This window comes from Haliotis rufescens, unplaced genomic scaffold (genome assembly GCF_023055435.1).
Source record: "Haliotis rufescens isolate VD_foot unplaced genomic scaffold, xgHalRufe1.0.p SCAF_12, whole genome shotgun sequence".
NCBI lineage: Eukaryota > Metazoa > Mollusca > Gastropoda > Lepetellida > Haliotidae > Haliotis > Haliotis rufescens.
The window spans coordinates 13,688,028-13,705,172 of record NW_025963802.1 but is presented as its reverse complement, the minus strand read 5'-3'; the positions used below and the strand labels follow the sequence as shown (position 1 = coordinate 13,705,172).

The window sequence follows — 17,145 nt, the reverse complement described above, 5'->3', positions numbered from 1 at the left end:
CCTAATGGTTAAACCGTTCTCTCTCTGCGTCAAAGGCCCGGGTTCCATTCGCCGCATGGATACAATGTATATATAAGTCCAATTCGTAGTGTTCGCCTCCGTGATCTTGCTAAACGGGGTGTAAAACCATACTCACTTTAAAACATATTTCTATCATCGTGACCTCATGGCCTATTTTTGTCAGTGGTGCAATGTTTCTATGTTCTTAAAACATAATAGAAAAACAGATCTAGAAATATGTTTATCATTAATAATTAAGTAAAGAAATTAGTATTTGTGAAATTTACAATCATCTGCGTGTCTGAAAATTATATTTTATGAAACCGAATAGTTAATGCTGTACTGCTAAGATCCACGTAATTATATCTGAAGTGTTTACCACAAAAGCGCTGAAGCGCTTGGGCATTCAAAGGGTGGAGATGTGTGACTCAGAATGCTTGAATATACCTGTATATGAATATGACTTAATATGCCGAGTAATTCTTGAATATATCCGAATGTAACTGAGAATATCTGAAAACACATAAATACGTCAGGCCTAAATACTTCCTTCTGATGCATTCGCAAGCCACAATATGCATAGTCATGCCTGAAAATGTCTATTTGTACCTTAGAATGTCCCCAAGTTCTTGGACATGCCCTCGTGAATTGATGTGCTTCACTATGCCTTTCCAATTTTATTATCCTCAGGATGCCTTGGTGCTGTAATGTGCTTTAATGTGCCTTGGTGCATTAAAGTGCCTCGATATGCCTTACTACATTCATATGCCTCAGTATGCCTTCATGCTTGTATATGTCTATTTCGTGCTTCAGTATGCCTTTGTGCGTTGATGTGTCTGAGTATGCCTTCATCCCTAAATACTTCAATATATGTTTAATTGTATCAGTATACCTCACTTTCATCGGCATGCCTCATTCAACATGACACTCGAAAGAACTGAATATACCTGATGACGATTTTTTTTTTCTTTAAAGGGAAAAAATGTATCGTCTCGTCACATAATCGCCTATGTGGGTAGACAGAGAAGCCGCTCCCATGCTAACACATGTACACCAATGTCCTTTGTTTGTGACCCTTCGGTATAGGGGTGGAAATTGGGAACGCTAACTAAGGAGCTATAAATCAAGGACATGGAACCCGAATGGTCTGTATGAAAGAACAACAACGGGTATCTTTCATTTTCAGAAGATTTGCCTAACGCCAACAGGTAATACTTTCTTCAACACTCCTATTTAATTTTAATCGTAGTGGTGGGGGTAGAACTGGTTGGGGAGATTTCATTTTCACATTCGATAACCTTTAAGGGTGCGGTTAATACAGTGGATATCTGTTTGTAACCAGAACACGCTGACACCCCCATCCCCGAATTGTACACTTCGCGGAGAAACACTTGGAGAATATTCCCCACCTTTAACAAATAACTGAACGAAATATGACTCCAAAGTTGGCAATAAACTTAGAAATATTATTCACGACAAAAACTAGTTATTTAAAGGGCCTCTTAACCAGACATTTCACTATAAATGATCATGAATATGTCCAAAATAGAGATGTGTTAAAATCAGTTCTATTCATGCATTCATATATATCTACTCGTTACACGTGCCACAGTCTGTATATTCGTTGTAAAGATTAAATTTGATTTTAAAGTGTGTTGACCGATATGTGATTGTTACAGTGGGTGAGTGAATGAGGTGTGTTTATCCCTGTTTTTATATCTATTTTACTATTTCACTATATAACTATTTTACTATTTCAGTAATATCTCATCGTGTCAGCTCTATGTGGGAGGGAAGCCGGACTGATGCGGATCGATCACAGTGTTTGATTTATTATCGATCATTTAACGTAACCTTCACTTTGATTTAGCTGGTTCGTGTTTTCAGGTGTCTAAATTATCCATAGACTGCCTGGTAAATCTGTGAAGGGCCTAAATGTGAGTTTCATTTTTATATCTTTAATTAGTCTTTTGGTTTTGTCCTTTTCTTATTAATTTGAATTTCAAACCGTTTTTTAAAACTATTTTATCCAGAAATAAGTCATGGCTTCAATAACGCCTACATCTAATTTCGTAATTATGTGACTAACATCTTTATAAACAACTTTTTTTATAATGGATTTGGGAAAATGAGCAAAACCATCAATGAAACACCATCCCTTAATGTCTACAAAGATAAACTTGATTCTTTTGAAACCATATAAGGTGTAAGGTTGCAACCAGCTGTCCTAACAAAGGCAATACAAAAAGCAAATGCGCATAGATCACCTTACTAATTCCTCATGCTCTTAGTGGCATCTAGCAACGCCCCCAGCCAAGTTATCACAACACAGCTACCAACAGTGTCGTAGTTGTACTATGTTAAATTTATGAATGAACTGTTCATGTCGTGTGGAGACAAGTCACAGATCTTGCGCAATTCCGCCAAGAACCAGTCAAACAGACCGGGGGAGGGGTCAACAGAGATAACATGGACAGGCCAGTCCACTGCGAAACAGAGGGATATTATCTGTTATCTTTGATGAATAAGATCCTATTTTTGGTCATGTTCTCTGACGAAATGTTAAAATGTGTCCGATCTGGTTTCAAATTAATTCTTGCTCTACATCATTATCATGCTTTACTAACACCATTGACCATTGACCATTGACATTTCTAAACTACTGGGCCTTACATGATCATGTATGTATAGCTTGGAGTTGGTGTACATTTTATTGTTTCCTGAAATGGTTCCATGTGTTTCTCAACACAAACACGGTTCCTTTTTGTTCGGGAGAATATAATGTGTTTTTTAAAGTTTACTTCGAGGTTATGATTTAATAGTTTATGATTTTTGTTATTATTCCTTCGCATACACTGTTATTTGGTGTTAGCTGGGTGCGGTTCACAGTGAAACCAACATCGAATGGAATATTGTCCCAAACATCAAAGACAACCATCTTGTGTGTAACTGTTCCACTGATTATACTATAAATGAATAGTGAGTTTAAATTTCGTTAAACGCTTTTTGTTTAATACATTAACCACATTCGCACAATAATCCATAATTTTAAAAACAACAAACCCTTTAATGCTGTACCATTGACCCAAATAAATGAGTTTCCATCCTGTCAGACAATAAGAACATACATGAAACAAAGACGTATCCATTTAAAAATATCTCCTTTTGAAGACTGAACCCCAAAACGGACGCATCCTCCCCCACCCCCCTCTTTTACACTGCTAACCTGTCACCCCTCCGGTGGGGGCGGGGTGGAACCTTCCAATGTTGTCATTGAGCAGGGATTTCACCACTTGAGGGAGCGAACACCAAGTCACGTGACGGCAGGCGTTGGACGCCGTACAAATACGGAGCAGGTTTGCTGTACCTTGTATTGATCACGTTGACAAGCCGGCGGGATTTAGAGCAGCGGCCAAACAAAAACTTTCTTCAAAACAACCCCAGCATGGTCTCTGCCAGCGCAATGCAAGTGTCTGCCATCGTTGTTTTATTTGGCTGTGTCATTTCTGGAACCTTGGCTTGTTTTATCAGGAACTGCCCACCCGGCGGTAAGCGAGGAATGGACATGAGTGGACACAACGCACGAGAGGTGAGTAACGCTGTACTTTAGATACTTCTGTCGGTCATCATATCCCACCCTGTTGATACCCGATATATCAGCTGCTTGTCTTTAACCCTCTCTGGTCAATGAAGACGTGTATGCCGGTACTCTTTTTTTTTCTTTTTCTTTTAAATTCCGTAGATGCATTTCTTTAAAAGTTTCTTGTCTGGATCTGAGATAAGCTGAAAAGCTGTCTTAACATTTGACTCAGCTTAACGGGTGCACAATTTCCAACGTTAATATCGCACCCGGTTCATACCAGAGAGATGTTTCGCTTTTTTAACCCTCTTCTGTCTAACGCCACAAGGTTGAATTGAAGGATTCAATGTTTTTTTAAGGAAACAATTGTGTTGTTGCAGTTCACTTTTTAAAGTTTTTTCTCATGATTTGGCATAAGTTTTAATGTTGGATTAAACGTTTCATATTGGAAAAACAAAGACTGATAAGTATTTTTAAGAGCATGCTAAGAATACTCGCTTCTCGAAATCACAAAAGTTAAAGAACTGGTTAAAAACGTTTCCGTTTAGAATTGAGCCAAAGAACATATATACAAGAACAACTTATGATCTAAAACGTTTCCGTTAAGAATTGAGCCAAAGAACATATATACAAGAACAACTTATGATATCAAACGTTTCCGTTAAGTATTGAGCCAAAGAACATATATACAAGAACAACTTATGATCTAAAACGTTTCCGTTAAGAATTGAGCCAAAGAACATATATACAAGAACAACTTATGATATAAAATGTCGAAAGTTTAGCTGTGCTAACAAAATTACAGTTGTGGTTTAAATTTAATTGACGTCAAACATTTTTGCCATGACATTACTGATTGTTAAAAAATGTCATTTGATGCCAAGCACGTTTTGCCGGTTTGCGATGACATTTCCTTGTGGGCGAACATATTTTTATCGTTTCCAGAAGCGAAAGAAAAAGCTGATCGTACATAGAAATACTGTAAAATATGAAAATAGTTTCTACTTTCGAGGTTTTCGTACGTTTTGATACTTTTCTTTACAAAAATATATTAAGAAAAGAAACCTTGATTGATAAAAACCGAAACGATATTGTTGTTGTTATTATTTTAAATAGAGTAAATAATAACAAAACATCCCTACAGACAGAAGCAAGCGTGTGCATGATAAATGCGCTGAGGCCACAGTTCCAGACCGGAGTCTGACTACTGTTAAATATGCTGAAACATAACGGGTCTTTTAAAGGAAGCAAGCGTGTTCATGATAAATGCGCTGAGGCCACAGTTCCAGACCGGAGTCTGACTACTGTTAAATATGCTGAAACATAACGGGTCTTTTAAAGGAACGAATTAACGGGGTTCCACTTTCTTATGGTTCTTTACAAATTGTTTGTTTGTTTGTTGTTCAACGCCGCATTCAGTAATATTCAATGTATATGACCGCTGGATCAGACAATCCAGTGATTCATATCATGAACATCGATCTACACAATTTGGATGCGATGACATTCATCGACCAATCAACCACCCAATCCTGTTAGTCGCCTCTTACGACAAGCATAGTCGCCTCTTACGACAAGCATAGTCGCCTCATACGACAAGCATAGTCGCCTCTTACGACAAGCGTGGGTTGCTGAAGACCTGTTCTAACCCGGATCTTCGCGGGTCTCTTAACATATTGCATTCAGGGTCTACCGTATAAAGGGGGTTCACAAGGGTATTCATAAGTATAATTATAATTGCGTGCATTGCACGTGCAACTAAACAGGGTTCCACATTCTGATGACCTCTACATAATTTGTCCACTCTATGATGCAATCCCGATACAAAGAATGTCCTGAAACCTAAAATAAGTACTCTCATATTTTACAATGAATTTTTACAAAAGGACTTTATTTAGTTAAGAAATACGCCAACATGCGCTACTGATATAGTCAATTACATTTTATTACAAATCATTTCAAATGTTCTACTTCACCTTTCCATCCTTAATGAAACTGTCAACGTGGGAATGATTTCTTCACATGCACACACAGCATTGGAAGGTTCAACTAACTCTTCCCTTTTCCTGTTGTCACAACTAAATTAGTTGAAAGCATTACATAAAAAAATACTGCTGCATGACAACATCAACTATTTTGATAATTTCAATCACTTCCTGTTACTGTTAAATTCAATGCCATTGCATTTTGAAATATATTAAGTAATGCGTTGAAGTTATCTCACGCCGCATCTAACGGTAGCAATGATCTTATAACGTGACGTCATCAGGTGTTGACGACGCTCTTCACACGAGTACCCATCAAGTAGAATATGCCGCGAGCAAGTTTGATGACATTTGTATCCCTTATATTAATGAAATGCAATATGTCGGCATCCAATCAATATATGGCAGGGTCCTTGGGGGCCTGTTCCCCTGCTCGTCAACTTAAGAAATCCATTATTTGCTCTTTTAGAAATATAATTAATATAAAGTATTTGTTTTTGCTAATTATTCCGCATTCTTAGAGTACGAAACCATAGTTGTGAAAGGAGAAGGTCACAGCCTCGTATTATTTATTCTACTATTGACATTATAGATGGCAGTTCATAGGCGGGTCCAGATCCCCCCCCCCCCCCCCCCCCCCCCCCACCACCACCACCACCACCACACACACACACCCTTTGAAAACCATGTATGCCGTAGGCAGTAAAATTATCTGAGAGAGGATTATGATGTTTTAGACGCCTCCCTTTTAAAAAAAATGCTGGATACGCAGCGCGTTCCTGAAATACAATATGGTTATGTGTCATATTACACTCTCCATACAAGCCAAAGTACCCGTGCGTCAAATCAGTGTTGATACTATCTTTATATTTTATTACAAAACTGTATTGGTAGTCTTATGTAATGTTTCAAACAAAATGTAAGACTAACACTTTGTGAAGTATCCCCGTGGCGATCCCAAGTTAAAATTGGTCCCCAGTAACCTATGCTTTTCGTAAGAGGTGACAAAGTGGATCGGGTGGTCAGACTATGGAGCACGTGATTTCGGAATATCGTACATGCATGGCTTGTCTCGTCAAGTTGGATTATATACCTGCCGCCGTGATGTTGCTGGAATATTGTTCACTATGTTAAACAACAAACAAAGAAACATTGTCAAGAATATCAAATTGAAATATGCTAATTCATCAAATATAAAACGTCAACGCCAGAGAATAACCAGTCTCGATTATCCGTCGAAACCGATTCCATTGGGCATAAAAGGCAAACTAGCAGTGAAAATCCAGTGACACCAAGTGTTCCTGAAAAGGTTGAGCCTGTCCTGCCCGACCGGTAGCACCCTCCACACAATCTGCATCCAGCAAACATGTAAAAATACGAAATCAGCAATAAAGTCGCCGTCATGAAGACGTTGCTACATTTCAGAGGATACAATACAGGGTGTCTTGGGTTAACATCAAATATACATTCAGAAAAGCTCATTCCGTGACCCGGCGCAGTTCTAGTTCTTAAGGGGAGTGTCAAGTTCCACCTGGGTGTTCCCCTGTCAACAAACCTGCCTACCTTCCGTACAATGTAAGCGCCAAACAGCACGTGCCACCCGGATCTTTCGCAATCTTGGGGTTCCCAAACTCGGATGTCAACACTGCATTTAACCTGCAAGGCGTGTGTCTTATGAAGCTGTGTAAACACTGTATGTTGGTCACAAGTGAAAAGTGGTGCGTCTTGGTTTTAAAGTGGTTCTACCCTTTAAGCTTACAATTATTATTAATACCATATGAATGTGCTAACACGTGATTTTTTTGCGATTATTTTATATATATAACGGTTATGTACACAAGAGGGGAACTTTACTATGGTCAAGCGAAACCTATAAATATTAGTTATATTCAGATCTTGATATATAACGATATGTTCGTGTATTCATAATTGTAAATTTCTTGGTTGTCTTTGTTTATTAGTAACAGTAATTCCTTTAATTCTTCCAAACTTAATGTACTTATAAGTATTTTGGAGTAAACGGTCATCCTGTTTTTAAGAAAACAGTTTCTCTTAAGTTTGTTGTTTGACGCCGCGCTCAGCAATGCTCCACCTATATGACGTCGGTCTGTAATTAGACAATCCAGTGATTGACACCATGACCATCGGGTGAGGTGAATTGAAACGAGGTTTAACGTCGCGTCCAAGATAATTGCACTTATACAGCGACGTGCATGCACGTGTGTGTGTGGCTGCTTGTACTAGTCCGAACGAATGCCGATTTATAGTGCTAGCTCACTGAGATACCATGTCGCAGTTTAACATGAATACCCCACTCAGACACAGTATACTATAATGTCTCCGAGCCGACCAGTCCTTGTTTAAGCTCCCCAATGCCGAGCGCCAGATAGGGTAACAACAAGTACCATCTTTTAACGTCTTTTTGTATGACGCGGCCGGGGATCGAACCCCGAACCTTCCGCTCTCCGGGCGGACGCTCTACCACTAGACCACGGAGGCGGTTCCATGAGGATCAATCTAACCCGACTTTTGTATGAATATGGAGGGCATCCCAGGTTCGTCCCGATTATTATCCTTGGTTTGTGTCCTACCCCCTCTCTTTGGAACACTCAGATGGCAACAGGTTTGGCCTGCACCACTACAAACTCAAACTGACACGCCATGATATAACTGAAAAACAGTCCATAAAGGCGTCAAACCTAACTCACTGACACATTGACATCGTATGCTTATAAATGTGAGGGCGCATCCGGTTGTCGAGTATTTGGGACATGGTCTTGACTTTGATAAATATACCCGTACAGCCCTTGGGATATTCACCCGGAAACCTCAGTGAATGGAGGGAAACAGGAGGTAGGTCAGCACTTGAAACTCACGACTTAAGTAAATATCCGTCGGGAAGTGTAGTTATCGAGTTACCGAGTTATGATATCAGAATACGAAGCCAGAATCTGGCTGTTAGTATGTTTCCTGTTTAAAATAGTTGGGCTGTCTTTTGTCCGCAGTCGGTGAATCGTGTTACAGTAAAGTACGGTTAAAACGAACTCAAAGGGACTACTAATTTTAGTTCGTCATAACCGTAGTTCGTTATAAGCATATATACAGCATAACTACAGCAAATAGTCGGGACCAAAAAAATAAGTTCGTTATATCCGTCAGTTCGTTATAAGCGTGTTCGTTATAACCGTAGTTTACTGTATTTCAAATTACCATAAGTCATCAGTGCATCCCGTCCGGTACCGCTGAGTGTACGCTGTTGTCACATGTAAACTGAGGGACAAACGAAAGTACACCTAGTTTTTTTATGTAATTAATAATTGAAAGAACTGTTGTTAAATTTGGTCATGTCTATTTAACCTTCACTCATTTCTGAAACAGTAAAGTAATCTGTTGCTGGGTAATTTTGTGTAAATATAAATTGATTCAATGACGACTAGGGCAAGAAATGAATTTACAACCACATGACCACCACCAAGTTTATGCAGACCAAAAAATTAATGATTTCAAAAGATACTATGTCTGAGATACCCATCAGCAGTTGTGAATTATGCACCAAAAATTAAGGTATAAAATCACAATATATTTTTTAAAATTAAACCGTGTAAAAGTATTGTTTAAGTGCTGGCTAAGCGCCAGTATAGTTATTTCTTTAATTGAAAATCAAATATTTTGATATATCAAGTGAGAGGTTTGTTTCTTTTGCTTTTCAGTTTATGTAGATTCAGCTGTTCAAGATGTATTCTCCTTGGTGTGGTGCTCTCTTGTTGCATAAAAAGACCTTGAAATATCAACAAAACCTAATAGTTTAATGTAATAATGTTTCTCTCAAAAGTAATGGATTTCAATATTATTTATTAACATTGTGCTACAGTCAAAGTGGTGATTCAGTCAAAATTCAACTGGACATATTAACCAGAAAAGGTTAACAGGACATTTTTTTTATAAACCTTGGTCCCGTTGTGCAAAACAACCGCAGCGCTACGACTGTCGTAAGTCTATGCCAAGGTATGGGAGTTACGGTCACCTTAGCGCTAAGATCACTTTGTACAACCGAAACCGTGATCTATACATCAGTGTATGTCGTCTTGAGTTCAAGGTCAAGGTCAAGGTCAAGGTCAAGTTCAGGAGAGTGTGTATGTTGTTTTATGCCTCAGTCAGCCATATTCCAGCAACCTGGCGGCTTGTTAGTAATCTATATCAGACAACCCAGTGAATGAAAGCAAGCACAACGGCACCCGCCGCGGAGTTCAAGGACACACAATCAGTCGCAGAGCCTCATCACCTCATCCCCATTACAATTAGCTTATTTAACAGCGATGTACCTTGGTCCTATTTCGGTATACGGAATTCCATAGGTGTAGAATGGTTATCGGGATTCTCATTAAACATACGTTCAGTAATAATGTGCAGATTTATAATGCGCCAAACACCCAGCATACACCAAGCACTACGTTATTGTCCATGTCAATCTGGTTTTCATTCTCATCTCCCTGGGGAGTATATATACAACCGAAGCTGCCTGTGAGGCGCTACAAGGATAAGTCGCATTACCATCTCATTCCGGGTACCCATTCACTGCTGAGTGACCGAGGCACAGTTCAAACAAAGTCTCTTCCCTGAGGAAACACCACACGTGCACAAACAGAGATGCACGCACGCGTGCGCTTTCGCGTGCACGTCGCCATATAAGTGCAATAATCTTGAACGCGACCTCACCTCTTGTTGGGCTGTGCTAAACTTCGTCTGCTGATTTACGTTAACGTCAAAATCCAGTAAACGTCAAAGTTGAAGGCCTGTAGAACATGGAACATTTCGATTATATGTAGTTAGATCATAGATCATATTATCGACAAGCACTGGTGCAAGGAGACACACACGTGCATGCACGTCGTATTATAAGTAGAATAATCTTGAACGCGTCGCTAAATTCTATTTCACCTCACTTCACCTCACCTCACCTCACCTCACCTCACCTTACCTCACCTCACCTCACCATTTGGAGATACGCCCCCTTGACATCTTCCTAGCTCTCCTATGTCATTATTCCCATCAAGCAACGTCGGGTCGGAAGCCACTAATTGAAGTTATGCTAAGAACCTGGTCGTTTTTTTTTGTATATATATATTCGTGTAATTAAAGACAAAAGGAGTGAATGAAGAGATATTATTATGTCAGTGTAATAAGGTCTGGGGATATTTCAGTATAGCAGAACCAGTCAGTACATGGTGAGCCACTAAAACGGCTAAACTGACCGAGCAGTGTGACTGGACATCTGGACATAGAAGATTTCCAATTACTATTACGCAGCTCCTTTGCTACTTCATGGAACTAAATTTGTTTAAAAGTCAATTTCACATTCAAACTCATAACTATATATGGAAATGGTATTGTCCTTTTTTGCCATGAAAAATAAACTGGGAATGGACATGTTCGTTTTTTCCAGCAATCTTGTAGTGAGTACGTTTAAAGCCGCTTTGAACAGTGTCAGTATTTTAGTTTCACTCACTCACTCACTCACTCACTCACTCACTCACTCACTCACTCACTCACTCACTCACTCACTCACTCACTCACTCACTCACCCACTCACTAACTCACCCACTCACCTGATCGATTTTAGGATGACATGGAAAACAATCTTAAACATTTAAACCTCAAAGTACCTGAAAGAACAGGTCATCAGGCAGGCTTATCGCGGCCTTTGTACCCCTCTCAGACCATGGCTTTGAGCAAAGAATCCCAATTTCCTTCAACAAACGATGGACTTTTCGTGAAAGCATAAACAGAATCAATGTTGTAAATTAGCAATTTATTGCACGAATTCACTCACCATATTGTCGCTGATAACAAAGAGTTATTAAAAAGAATTAGATCAGGGCAGCCTTAAACGGGGTTAGTTTAATAACGGTATCACTAACAAACTTTCTACAAATAGATTTAATGGGAAAGTTTAATTATTCAAATCACTCATTGAAAGTATCAAAAATGTATGAGAAAGGAAAAGGGCTTAATTGAGAAACGCATCACATTATTATCAAAACGAAAACCGTTGTATTTTATGTTTTATTGAAAAACACAATCCAAATCATTATTTGTCTCGGTTCAGCGTCGTAATGGTCAAGGAACGCATCATGTCCAGTTGGTTTAATTCATGTGATTCATTCTGAATGGTTGCAAGCTCTCGAGTTCAAATATAGACGTTCGCAATTTCTCATGAACCATCATGTGTCCCTATGTAGTATAAACCAGAGGCTTAGAGCTGCCGAGTCCTGATGGGCGGATAAACTGTCAAACTGGCCCATCAGGCATTACGTCAATTATATTCAGTGTGTAACCTCTGCCACATTAGTCACTTTCCGAGTGGAATTCTTCGTAAGATCGCGTCTCCTGCCAAGTAATGGGTGCATTCAGAGGTACTGGAAGTGTCGCGGGCTGAAGAAATACTTCCGCTCTGGTTGGCTGCAGCAAGTCCGCCATCAATGCGAGTTGTCTGTCTATACTTCCGTCCAAATCAGACCCAATATGTGCATTTGTCTGTCATATTATCCCCTTATATGGTTTGCCAGCCAGTACGTGCCTCGCTGTTTCGCTGGTATGAATATTCCTTCGGTTCTCTGGTGTGGCATAACGTATATCAGAGGGCGGTGAATATGAATGTGTTTTAAACAGCATTCATAAGTATATTTTTTGAAGGTTTACTAATTGTTAACAAAAGTGTTGTCAGAGTGTGTATTATTTCATCTCTATATAAGCATATCGGAAGGTAACTAGAGATATCATGTGAAACATTGCTTATTCAAATGCAAATAATAAATCCTATTCCTTAAATAACAGTAAACAGTATGATCCCGTTAGAAGGGTAATCATCAATATGTCATATATTGACAACAGGGTTGACTCTATACATTGGAATGAATTTGGGTTTCTTTCAGTCAATTTTCTTAATTCTAATTTTAAGATGCACAATTTGGATTTTATCTTATTTTTAATTTTCTCAGTACATGTTTATTTTCAAGAATTCTAATTTTGAAATACGTTTTGTTATATAAGAAGAAAGATGAAATGACTGTGAAAGTGTTAGGCGCTACAGTGTCAATATAGTAGAAACAAATAAATAAAAGTAAATAAAAGCGATAAAAACATGTCCACAATCACAAGAAACCACTACTATAACCTGAGATCAGTGTACGATTCCGACTACCGTATTCGCCGTAATAAGCGCCCAGGGCGCTCTCAAAATTAAAAATAGGGGGCTCTTATTAGAATGTTATTTTGGTGAAAAAAAACAGAGTTGAAAGATAGATTTCGTGGTTTATGCTGACAGCCTGAAATGTTTATGTACGACAGATTTATTTTTCCAGAATTAAATACCCATAATTAAGGGTCCATATAACACACGAGTGCGTATTATACGCGAATAAATAAGTCTTGTGTACATTGATCAATCGGAAGGGGTGCTAATTGGGATTGTTCACTAGCCAATATCTTAGCAAATGTCGCCGTGGGCGCTTATTAGAGCGGGGCGCTTATTACGTCGAATACGGGATATCAAGAGCATGTGTTGATGACTCACTATGAAATAGTGATGATGACAGGTGCTGCCAAATAGGTGAGCGCACCCGTCACAAACACATCCAAAGGCACGTCAACTGTTCACCTGACAAAATCGTTTATTCGAGTTATCCGTAGTTCGAGACAAGCATAGCATTGATAGATACATTAAAGGTACATCGCATAAATCGAAATATCGAGTTAAAGGAGTTAAGAGTTGAAAGACTTAAAGGCTCAATGATATAGATGTATGTCTGACGTCTAGGAGAATGGGATGGTGTGAGCACATGTACGTAAACGACTCAACGTGGGTTGTTATCAACAATACTATCAAATGACACGAAAGGTTATGCAGCTTTGTCGGGGTATGTGAACAATACCATGTTAATATTTCATGAAAAGACTTGCAGTACTATGAACCGTTCATCCTTTTGTACATTTCTCATTGTCCTTTCTTTGAATAAGTGATGGCACGCCATTTTTCATATCATTTGTTTTCACACGTGTTGACTCCCTCCGTGTACTGCTGACATTTTAATCCTCGGTTAAAGGCAACCCTGGTATGAAATCCTCCTGATCTAGTTATTACATGTAAATGGACCTTGATCCGCTTTAGTCGTGTTTGCTTTGGTATATCAAACCTTAAACTCTGTCTCTGTGGAGCTCCATTGTTGTCATCGAAATGACTTCTTTCCACCACACGAAAGCCTTTATTCTGATTGTTATGTGCTTGGGTGTGTTGATTGTGATTGATGACTTAATCAGATCAGTTGTTAAGCATTTGCAAATCAGACCATGTATTTGGCGTTATAGATTATACACATCCTCTCTCTATATATGTCATACATTCGTCGTTTGTTCGGTTAAGTAACGTGCGTGAACTTGGCTCCCTGAAAATGTCTGCATAGGACGCTCAGAATACAGGGAGGAGAAATAACACGTGCAGGAAGCAACACATTTCACAGTAATCCCGATCATGAGATAGTTATACGGATGATTAGACGGACACATGGGTAAAGAAATAATAATAATAATAATAATAATAATAATAATAATAATAATAATAATAATAATAGAAAGGAGTGTCAACCAAGCAAAGTGCCATATCAAGTCGGCCCAGACTCAGTTTTTAAAAGGAGAGGCTTTCTGAACGACCACTGCATCGACTTTATGTGCGGGGTGTTGAGAAGGTCAGCAATCCTGCAGAGTCCTTCACTTGGATGAAGTCGTCTGGCCTGAAAAGTGAAACAGAAGGCTTTCTGTTTGCTGCTCAGGACCAGTCACTTCCAAATTGAAACCGTCAATGTGTGATTTTGCATCAAAATGTGAATATGAAATGTTGATTATGTAATGAATTTAATGAGGCTGTCCAACCCATTGTCAGTGGATGCCCAGCTTTGGCACAGACACAGTATCTTAAGCGACATGATGGGGTGGCTCGATCATTTTATTACCGTCTTCGCCATGCTTGTGGTTTTGACACAGAGGTCCATCCATGGTACGACCCGGAATATGTAGAGGGCGTCATGGAAAATGATAAATACAAACTCCTTTGGAATAGGCCCGTATACAGCCTCAGACATATCCAGGCCAACAAACCTGATCTTGTCCTTTTTGATAAATCCAATAAAATCATTTATATCATTGAATTTTCTGTCCCCTTTGACACTAATGTGATTGACAAGATTCAGGAAAAACATGGCAAATATGCAGACCTCGCTTTCGAAAAGTCACGCTTGCATCCCAAGTACCAAGTTGTCCGACTTCCCATTGTTCTCGGTGCCTTGGGTTTGGTACCTCCCAATCTGTTGACTGACATTGGGAGAGCACCCGGTTTTGCTACCAGGAATACAGCCCTTCTGACAATCTGGGTATTTCAGAAGGCTGCAGTGTTGGGGAGTCTTCACATTCTCAGAGAAGTTCTGGGTGGGTTTGACTAGGCAGCGCTTCCTGGGAGAAGTCCCATTCGCTGTCTGGGCTGCGTGTAGAGGGGGCAAAGGTCCTGAGTTGATGATGAGCCTAACCAGCCTGACTGTGCCAGGATCACCCAAACCCTCTTTGCTGCATTTTTCATTTTAATCTGTTCATAATGATGATGATGATGATGATAATAATAATAATAATAATAGTAATGATAATGATAATGATGATAATAATAATGATAATGATAATAATAATGATAATAGAGATGATGATGATGATGATGATGATGATGATGATGATGATGATGATGATGATGGATGAAAGGACGGCTAATGGAAGAGCTCCATTGTAGGTGTTGATGGGGTGTGTGTGCGCGTGTGTGTGTGTTGGGGGGGGAGTAGGAAGGAAAGATTGAAAGATGGTTGATGGCTGAAAGGATGGCTGATTGAAGCAAAGGTGATGGTTGGAATAATGATGATGATGGAAGGAAGGAAGGATGCTGGATGGAAAGATATCTGATGGCGATGTGTGGAAGGATGGCAGCTGGATGAATGGATAGCTGATGGACGAGTTCGGCTTATCGCCACTTTGAACAGTATGTTAGTTATCTCGGTGTGTAAGCTTAACATGGAAAGAAAGACCGATATAACAAATGAATAGAAGGGTCAATGATTGTAAGGATGAATAGATAGATGGATGAAGGTAAACATAGAATAGCCACTTAGCCGCCGTCTAAAAAGTGACATTTGCAAATGAAACAGGGTATTTCACAATAGTTTATTGTACTTTCGATTTCCTATTTGCACGGATCGCAGTTATTTATTGTCGTTATAAAGAAGACAGATTATTTCCGGTAGTGAAGTAGACAACTTCGGTGCAAGGTTTAAAGAACGCTTAAAGGCTTCATGCCGCTATCTTACTGTGTAATCCCCTCGGGCTTTCGTCATCACATTCTGGACATTTTGTCTGTTAAAGTTGCTTGGAGGGGCTGTCGGGTAGCCTATTGGTTAAAACGTTCGCTCGTCACGCTGAAGAGCCGGTACTGTTTTTTCTCTCAGTATAGGTAGGTAGGCAGGTAGGTAGGTAGGTAGGTAGGTAGGTAGGTAGGTAGGTAGGTAGGTAGGTAGGCAGGCAGGCAGGCAGGCAGGTAGGTAGGTAGGTAGGTAGGTAGGTAGGTAGGTAGGTAGGTAGGTAGGTAGGTAGGTAGGTAGGTAGGTAGGTAGGTAGGTAGGTAGGTAGGTAACGAATTGAAAGAGAAAACACTTGAATTTTGTGCTGCATAGTACATGTAGGTACGCCACCGTCATTAGCACGATAACGTGTACAATGACCATGTAATTACTTATAGGCCGGAGCTGATGTAGTGGCTTGCTTTATAATGACCTTAGTTTATACATGTAGATATTCCTCCATTAGCTTAATTATCGTTCACCGAACCACGTCTCATGCACAATAACACATATCTAAATAAAGCGACGAAGCCCTTTCCAAAATCATTAGAAATATCTGCTAAAAGCATTGTGCTTACTATTATTCCGACTATATCATGAGCATGTGTTTATGAATCACTATCAAATAGTGATGATACCAGGTGTTCCACAGGTGGCATCTGTCACAAACACATGCAAAGGCAAAGCAATGTTGCATGGAGTCTCCACAGATAAGTACAATGTCCTTTCATCTTATATTGTATTAGTTTCACAACAATGAGCAAATCCTGATACGATTAAACCAAACTGAGGCATAATAACTGACAATTAGACACTATGCAGACATTGCCAAACATGCACTGTGCATATGTTCTCTAGTTTGATTTTTAGAAACGTTCGCCCTCACGCCTTAACCACAAGACGGAATAAAACATCTATGTTTCATGTGTGTACACTGCCTCCCATCGGCATAACAATGTACATCATCACACAAACGAGCTATAATATCTCGTCAATCTACTGATTGAGATTCATGTCATACACACGCTGACGAAACAGAAACACAATGGCAAGTCATGAGACATTGAAAAGCCCCCGAAGGCTCTTAAAAACACACCCAACTGACATTATCGACAGACACTGACAGCATAACTGTCATACTGTCATTATTGATCGT

At 39.5% G+C, this 17,145-nt stretch overlaps 1 protein-coding gene across 1 annotated transcript in view; it reads left to right on the top strand.

The window, feature by feature from the left end:
• Positions 1-3,303: 3,303 nt before the first annotated feature.
• Positions 3,304-17,145, top strand: part of LOC124142021 (conopressin/neurophysin-like) — a 28,574-nt gene continuing 14,732 nt past the window's right edge. The window contains exon 1 of the mRNA XM_046510247.2: positions 3,304-3,589. Coding sequence (XP_046366203.1) covers positions 3,446-3,589 — 144 coding nt within the window. The 5' untranslated portion in view covers positions 3,304-3,445. The remainder of the gene's footprint in view (positions 3,590-17,145) is intronic.